We start from the raw sequence: 8850 nt of genomic DNA, 5'->3' as shown, positions 1-8850 counted from the left end.
CCTGCGCGCCACAGCGCCCCCGGCGGCCCTCGCCCTGCGCGGACCGCGCGACCGTTAGCCCTGCTGTTCATGTTTACGGAAAACATGAAACAGAAAGCCAAGAGAACATTGGCGGGACTTGGAAAAGCCCACTTAGGTAATAAAGAGCCAAATTAGCTTTTAGTTGCTCAGATAGTGGAAGAATTGTTGAATTAAAAGTCAAGAAAAAGCTGCCCAGAAGCATGAACAGAATGAACAGACAGGGGCGGGGAGAGGAGGGGGAGAGACTGTCCCCTTGGATCTTACCTGCTTGACCAAGTGATTACTGAGAACTGAGTTGGGATAAAAGACACTTTTCCACCTATCCTGGGAGCAAAACACTGGGTAAAATGGCTCTTTTGGTAACAGTTATGTTTGCAAAATATTTTGGAGAATATTTACCTTTAGGAAGGACACCTAACTTAAAAGGAACCTATGATAAAACCCTTTCTTTATTTAAAGAAATTTTGTTTTGGGTCACAATGACCCAAATTGATTGAACTGACAAGACTTGATATCTCTGGGCCCAATTGAGCAATTTCAAAACAGTATAACAGCAAGAGCGATCCAATATACCACAAATCCAAAACAAGCATGAATTTAAGCCAAACCCTCAACCCACTTTTTCACCATAAATTCCTCTAATGCTGGGCACTGGTGGCTCACACTGTAATTCTAGCTACTCAGGAGGCTGAGATTTGAGGATTACAGTTAAAAGCCAGCCAAAGCAGGAAAGTCCATGAGACTTTTATCTGCAATTAACCAGTAGGAAACCCAAAGTGGCGCTGTGGCTCAAAGTGCTAGGGCGCTAGCCTTGAACAAAATAGAGCTCAGAGACAATGCCCAGGCTCTGAGTTCAAGCCCCATGACGGACAAAAAAAAAAAATCCTCTGATGTTGTAACAGGTACTTCAGCTGCTTTTTGTTTTTTTGAGAAGCGCTGACTCATTACTTGGGTCCACAAATTGTCTCAAAGCAGGAGAAAAGCTGGGCTCCCCTGCCTCGACCTTGCAGCTATCCTTTGGTCTAAGCCATTCTCTACTGCAGCCACCTTGGAATCCAGAGAGGACAGGACTTAACGATTTTTCCAAGGAAGGATAGAAAAGACTGCCCACAAGGAAAGAAACAGCAGAGACCAGCAGGACACCTGGCCACCCAGTCAACAAAAACTACAACACCACACCCCTGATGACAGTGATAATGCACCTGAAACCCCTCCCCAAGCCTGGACTGAGATGCGATCTACCTCCAATACGCCTGAGACCCGGGTTGTCTAATATTACGCATCCCTCTCTCTTCCAGCACCCCTGCCCCTGAATTCTTTGTCTATTTAAACCTAAGGCTCAAGATGACTGAATTTGGGCTGAACATTTACTTTTTCTCTTGTTGGTTACCCAAACTAGGTAACAAGTCTTTCTTTGCCCTTCTCCATCACTCATCTCTTTAGTGAGTGAGTTGGAGCAAGTGGTTGAACCTGATGTGAAATTCAAGGAATTTGGGCCTGGGGCCTAAAAACTTGAGTCTTCATTTTGGAGCATGTAAGTCTTGTACTGTCCTTTCCTTTGTTTTGCCTTGCAAATAAAATTTCTTGGCTCTACCTCCATATGTCCTACAATAATTCTGTGACAACATCATGAACTCAGTACCCAAGGAATAAACCTCCTCCCTTTTGGAGACCTCTTTAGAGGCTCACTGGTTCTAGAAAGAACAGAAATATCACAACCGATTTGAGCAGCTTCCTTCCATTCAGCCAGACACCAAGGAAACAGTGAATATGAAAATAGTCATGTCACTCTTCACATACATGACTTTTTTTTGGGGTGGGGATATATTGTCTCTCACAAAAATATTCCCTAACATCAAATGTGTTTATTATTGTTTTAATTAATATCAGTTGAAATCCCTCATATAGATGACATAAATAAATGCTCTTTAGGGTCTTCACTGTTAAGAGTGTGAAGAGAGCCTGGTGCTGGTGGGTCATGCCTACAATCTTTGGCTTATAAAACGGGAGACTCTTATCTGTAAATAACTAGCAAAAACACAAGCGGATGCTTGGCTCAATTGATGAGTACCATGCGTGAGTGGCCCTGAGATCAAGTCCAAATCTAGGCACACCCTCCCCCACCCTGAGTGTTAATTAAAGAGGCTCTGAGGGTGAAATATATTTAACCACTTGAGCCACAGCGCCACTTGACCACTTGAGATAAATTTTAAACAGGATGACTTTGAAAACTGCTGAGGGCAAGAATGAGCACTTGGGAGAAAGTTAAGACCATCATGCGATGCTGTTGCAAGGCTAAGCCTGGGAACTTCTGACTACATGAGATCAATAGGCTTTTAATATGCTTCGTTTCAAATCCCAACACTCCGAGGAAAAGAGAATACTCAACACACGTGGAATGTTCTGGAAAGGACTGTCTCGCCGATTTGCTCAGTGGCTGCGCCGGCCGTGCTGCTTGGTGGAGGCCTAGGCGCGGGCTGGCTCCTGAAGCTCACGCAGTCAGTCCCTCGCCCGAGTGGTTTGAGGCCTTCCACCGCCTTCCCTCCGCGGCAAGCCTGTCCGACCGTCCTGCGGGGTGCGGCCGGGCCCTCGGGGCCGTGCCCGCTCGGTCCGGGACAGGCGGGAGGCGTGCCCCGCCGGCCTGGCGAACCTGAACCTCCCGACGCACCCGAGCACAGGACCCGCCCCGCGCCTCGAGGCCCTCGGCCTGGCTCCGGTCACCTGACCTGCTGTCCCAGCAGGCCTCGCGCGCTAGGCCGGCCTCGTCGTGCTCGTGCGTGCGTGAGGCCCACGTGCAGGGCTCAGAGGCCTGGCTCCGCCCTCCCCGTCGAGCGCACGCTCTGATTGGAGGGCCTGGGCCGGTGGGGCGGGTCTTCCGGTGCGGTACCAGACGTTTTCCGCGTGGGGTGTTCCCGCCACTCGGGCCAGGCAGGCGGTTGACGCCGCGCAGACCCGCCACTCCCAGGATGTTGCGGAAGCTCACCATCGACCAGATTAACGACTGGTTCACCATCGGGAAGACGGTGACCAATGTGGAGCTGCTGGGCTCGCCGCCCGCCTTCCCGGCTGAGGCGCCGGGCCGGGACGCGGCCGCGGCCCAGGCCCCAGCTCCAGTTCCGGCCCCGGTGGCCTCGCCCCCGGTCCCCACCCAGGCTCCGGCGCCCACGAGCCTGGCCTCGGCCTCCAGGAGGTAGAGTGGGGGCGGGGTGGGGGGTGGGGGAGGTGGGGCGTCCCTCCCCCTCAGGTCCGGCCCTCGCGTGTGTGTGTGTGTGCGTGCGTGCGTGCGTGTGTGTGCGTGTGTGCGTAGCTTTTTCACACAGGGCTGGTGCTCTACCACCTGAGCCACAGCTCGGCTTCCAGCTTTTTTTCTGGTTAATTGGATCCAAAGAGTCTCACGGATTATTTTCCCTACCCAGGCTGGCTTTGAACCGCGATCCTCGAGCTCAGCCTCCTGAGTAGCTAGGATGACACGCGTGAGCCACCGGCTCCCAGCTCTATTTTATTGGTTTTTTTGAGACGGAGTCTCGCCATCTTTGTCAGGGCTGGCCTCAGGCTCTATCCTCCTGCCTTCACCTGCCAAGTAGCCGGGGTTACAAGCATGCGTCACTACACCTGGTGTGGGTTTTAGGCGCCAACAATGAAGTGAGAGGGAGAAACTCCAAAAACAGTCTGTTCTTTGATTCCCTTTTAAAGTGTGGTTGTGAAATGAATCGTTTGCACCGTGGGTGACTTGGACTAGCAGAGGATTCACTCTCCCGGCTGGTAGAATGACACCGCTGCCTACTGCCTCAGTCTGAGCTTTGGGGCAGAGTTGTTGGATACAGTGTTTTCTTCCTGTCAGTATATAGGATTGCCCTCTCTGAGTTGTCTGAGTTGCTGTGCAGAAGAATGCCCGTGGCATTTCCTTCCTGAGAGACCCAGGAAGTTACCAGTTCTAGTACTGACTTCAGAGACAAACTCCACAGTCTGTTTTTGCAATCAAGAATAATTTATTAATTATTTATTATTGATATTTTCTTAAAACTCCTTGTTACTTTCTTTGAAAACAATTATTTTTATGTTTACTTCTGAGGTGGGGATTCACTGTGTTAGGCTGGTCTTGAAGTTGTGGACTCAGAAATGCTCTTCCTGCCTCATCTTCTCAAGTAGTTGGGAGTTAAGTTATGTACCACTGTGCCTGACTATGTTTGCTACTTTTTATATTTGTGCACAGTTAGCAGTTATGTACTTTTGGGAACATTTATCTCTCATAAATAGTTTACATTCTTAAGAAACCTTACAGTCTGATGAAGAAACTCTGTGTTATGTCATGGAGCAAGAAAGGAACAGTTGGGGCTGGGAAGGTGGCTCAGTGGTAGAGCGCTTACATTGCATGCCTGAGGCCCTGGGTTCTATTCCCCAGCACCACATAAGCAAAAAGAAAAAAAAAGCCGGAAGTGGCGCTGTGGCTCAAGTGGTAGAGTGCTAGCCTTGAGCTGAAGAGCTGAGGACAGTGCCTAGGCCCAGAGTTCAGGCCCCACGACCAGATCCCCCCCCCCCCCAAAAGGAACAATTGTGTGTAGAGTCTTTATTTCAAATGTAGTTCGAACTGTGTTCCATTTTCCTTGTTTTATTAAACCTGACTACATGTATTTATTGCATGGATGGCATTTAAGACCAAATTGAGAGGCCAGTTGAAAATGATATAACACTAGATAGCCAGGCAAGCAGAAAAGAGAAGTGTGTGTGTGCGCGCACACTTGTATGTATTTAATGTACAATGTATCTAGTTTTAGGTTTGATTTTTTTTTTTCCTTTTTAGATGAAAGAAAACTAATACAAGTATAGACACCACAAGGGCTAAAGGTTTTTACTGGAAGGATGAATCTGATTGTTGCATTTTCTTTTATTTAAGGAAGCTATAAAATACATTAAATTTTATATGCTAAATATTTTGCTATTTTTTATGAGCATAATACAGATTTAAATTGTATGTTAGCATTGATTTTTTTCCCCCCAGTCCTGTGGCTTGAACTCAGGGCCTGGGCAGTGTCCCTGAGCTGCTTTTGCTCAAGGTTAGCTAGCACTCCTACCACTTGAGCCACAGCTCCACTTCCAGCCTTTTCTGCTTGTGTGGTACTGAAGACTTGAACCCAGGGCTTCATGCATGCTAGGCAAGCACTCTGCTGCCACTAAGCCACATTCCCAGCCGGGAATGTTAAACCAGTCCATTTTTTTTTTAACATTTAAGTAGTTATACAAAGGGGTTTAATTCAACATGTCTGTTAATAAGTACAGTATATATTCATCAGTGTCATCCCTTCCATCTTTCAAAACCCCACCCTTCTCTTCAAGTTTCCAGATCAGTCCATTTATTTTTATTGATAAAATATAAGGCTAATTTAAAATACTTCCCATTATTGTTGAGTTAAAAATACTGTGATTAAAAATGACTATTCTTGTCAGGGTAAAGCACTCCTTTGTTTATAAACTGCATGTTATCTACATTATATTCCTTCCCTCTGAGTCTAGTCCCTATCCCCTGCTGTATTGTATATGAAATATTTACATCAATTCTTTATTCTAGAATAAAAGTCAAGCTAAGTTTCACAGTTTAATTTGTCAGGCTTTATATTAAATTGCTTTAGGTTCTGTGTGATTTGTTTGAGGTATAAGAAAATACTTCAGGGCTGGGAAGGTGGCTCAGTGGTAGAGTGCTTGCCTAGCATGCATGAAGCCCTGGGTTCGATTCTTTAGCACCACATAAGCAAAAAGAAAAAAGCCTGAAGTGGTGCTGTGGCTCAAGTGGTAGAGCACTAGCCTTGAGCTGAAGAGCTGAGGGACAGCACCCAGGCCCAGGGTTCAGGAAACACTTTTTAAAAGTATGCTGTTGGTGGGCTGGGATGTAGCTCAGTGGCAAAGCGCTTGCCTAGCAAGTGCAACGTCCTGGGTTCGATCCCCAATACCAAAAAAATAAAAAGTAAAAGTATACTGTTGAATGAAAACATTGCATATTTATAGAATACAATTTAAAACAGGATACTTCCACAGAAATGTTAACTTCTGGCATTGTAACAGAAATTTGAAGCTACCTATCACTTTTCTTATTGATAATATGAATAGTTACGATTCTAAGATGGCTATAAAAACCCCACTAAATGAGTACCTTAATTTGATGGGTGATAATACGGCAGGTTCCATATTCTGTATGAGCATGCTGGGAACCTGTTCTTTGTGTTTCTGTCTACATAACTTGAAATAGTGGGTATTTCATCTTTGTCTGGACTCTGGGAGCTTTCGCCCGCAAGCCCTGAGGGAGGGCGGCGAGCACCCCAGGGGTCCTGTGGGCCCTGGTGCTGGTGATCTCTGTCGGGACTGCTCAGAAAGTCTTTTAGAACTTGCTTGAAGATGTAGACAATTTCCCATGGCAGTACATCATTTTCTGCCAAAACTTCCCGAAATCTAGAGAGGATGGAGAATAAATGTTCTTTTCTTCATTTCCTAAATACAACTTACATAATGTCATTGTGTACTAATTACTCACCTTTAGAAAAATCTGCACATAAATTTATGCTTTAAAACTATGCTTCTGGTAAAGAAAATCGGATTGTGATTTAAAAAATATCCTACAGTGAGATAGCTAGGGACAGGTCTATTCCCCCTGTATCTAGGGATTTGATGGGTATAACTTTATATAACATCACAATTTCTAGTCTGAATATGTGAGGGACTTAGACTGGGCAGCATCACATATCATCAGAAGAGAACATGGTGTTTTTGTTTTTTTTTTCTGGCTAGTCCTGGGGCTTGAAGTCAGGGCCTGGGCACTATCCCTGAGCCTCTCTGTGCTCAAGGTTAGTGCTCTACCACTTGAACCACAGTGCTACTTCTGGCTTTTTCTGTCTATGTGGTACTGAGGAATCAAACCTAGGGCATCATGCATGCTAAAAGCACTCAACCACCGAGCCACCTTCCCAGCCTGAGAACCTGGTAGTTTTACCTGCTGAGAATGGTTCCAGTTTGGCAAGGTTGAACTTGGGAGCAAAGGGTTTCAAGTTGTCTTTGTTCAGTAGCTGGGATAGTTACATGGGGATTCTGGTAGCTTCTCAGCCAGTTGTAATCCACACCAGTTTTTTTCACTTTCTGTTCATTTTCTATCTCTTGTATTAATCTCTCTCGCTCCTTGAGATGCCACTTTAATTCCCGAAGCAGAGTTTTTGTCACTATGTCTGAGCCAGCGTAATGTGTGGACTTGTACGACGACTCATTTCTTGGCCATTTCATCCAGCGGAAAAGTGGCATTTTTAGCCTGTGGTTCTGATGAGCAAATATTTATTCTTATAATAGTAATTTTACAATACTTTTTAAATGAAATTACCAGAAAAGTGTATGCCTTTTTCACTAGTTGGATATACAGGTCAAAGTAAGATTAGACTAAGGATTAAAGTCTTTCAGTTTCTAACTAGGTCAATGTAAAAAAACCAAGCTTGGAAAATACATATATAGCTAAGCAGAAACTAAATAGACAAAGTCAGAGATGACTACAGACTGAATAGTTTCTGAAAATAACACTTGCAATAAAAGTTGTTAGGATGTTTTAGATACTATCATACTGAAGAGTGCTATATAAAAGCGTGTCTCAAAAAGGTACACTTGTTCAGAAAAGGCTTAAAGCTTACCTGCCACGTGGGTGGAGCTGGTGTTGGGATGTTGCCAAAGTTCACCTGGATCGGTGACGAGGCTGTGTTCCAGTCAGGCTTACGGGTTCTCCTCGATATGTCCTCTGTGGAAGCAGTGAGCCTCCCGGCTTACCCACTGAAACTGTTCAAAATAAACAACTTTCTATGTGAGGAATGAGGTTGTGATGTCTTCATTTGGAGAGAATGCTCATTAATTCACCTTGGAAATAAGCTAGAAGAAATGACAAAAATAACTTACTAGTTAATCTTCACAGTTTGTATAATGGTCTCCCTTTTAATTCTATTGGGAAAAGATGTTGCCAGCTGTGGACGCTGGTCCCAAATGCAAGCTGACAGGTCTTTGGTGATGAGCTGAGAAGCAGTCCGTTCACCGAGGCACCACAGATGCGCTCCTGGCTCCAGTGAAGACGGTCGCATGATGTGATGCTTTGCTGTGCATAGCTGCAGGTCACAGTTTAGTGCTGTATTTTTATGCCTGTAGAGCTCTAAAAATAACCATGTTGCTTTTATTCTTCAGCTTAACTTGAAGCCAGGTCATTGTCCCTCTAATGAAAGCAGGACAAGATACCAGACTTAATTATTTGCAAAATACACAGTCTGAGAAAGCTTGTTGTAATTGAGTAAAAATTAGCAAAGCATGCTGCATCAAATACTCATGAAATACTTAGCAAATTCTGTGTGCCATCTTTGCTTTTTCTTGAAAAATAGTAAATTTGTGTATTTAAGCAAGTTGAGATGCTAAGGGACATTTTAAACATTTCGGTAGGTAATTATTTTCACATTTGGCAGCATTTGGATTCAAACTCAGGGTCTTAGGCTTGCTAGGCAGAAGTTCTATCACTTGAGCCATGCCTCCTGCCCTGATAATTTAGAAGTGTATTTAATCTCTTTGGCTACGTATAATAAGGCACTAATGGATTATTAACTGGAAAAACAGAGGTAAGAATATGTAAAGTGCAGAACAAAAATCTTACAGATCATCACAGAAAATGTCTTGGTATTTTGTCTTGGAGCTGCACATGAAACACTTGTACTCAATATTTAGTGTGTGTGGTGTCTTCATTGTGTTAATTTTCTATTTGTTTGTTTTGCTAAAGAGTGGAGTACAAAAGGTCCTTTACTCTCTCTGTCTCTCTCTTTTTGCCAGTCC

General features: G+C 44.8%; 2 protein-coding genes across 2 annotated transcripts in view; one reads left to right on the top strand and one right to left on the bottom strand.

The window, feature by feature from the left end:
* The first annotated feature begins 2987 nt into the window (after nucleotides 1–2987).
* The window catches only part of Tdrd9 (tudor domain containing 9), a 91769-nt gene continuing 85906 nt past the window's right edge, over nucleotides 2988–8850 (top strand). Inside the window, exon 1 of the mRNA XM_013012848.1 lies at nucleotides 2988–3211. Within this exon, the coding sequence (XP_012868302.1) occupies nucleotides 2988–3211 (224 nt within the window). The remainder of the gene's footprint in view (nucleotides 3212–8850) is intronic.
* Rd3l (retinal degeneration 3-like) lies at nucleotides 6168–7302 on the bottom strand. Its single transcript, XM_013014597.1, has 2 exons — nucleotides 7001–7302; nucleotides 6168–6462 (listed from the first exon to the last, which is right to left on the bottom strand). The coding sequence occupies exons 1-2, from the start codon at nucleotides 7300–7302 to the stop codon at nucleotides 6168–6170; spliced, it is 597 nt and encodes a 198-aa protein (XP_012870051.1).

The sequence above is a fragment of the Dipodomys ordii genome, unplaced genomic scaffold (assembly GCF_000151885.1).
Source record: "Dipodomys ordii isolate 6190 unplaced genomic scaffold, Dord_2.0 Scaffold2, whole genome shotgun sequence".
Classification (NCBI taxonomy): domain Eukaryota; kingdom Metazoa; phylum Chordata; class Mammalia; order Rodentia; family Heteromyidae; genus Dipodomys; species Dipodomys ordii.
This window is presented reverse-complemented; position numbering and strand designations above follow the sequence as displayed.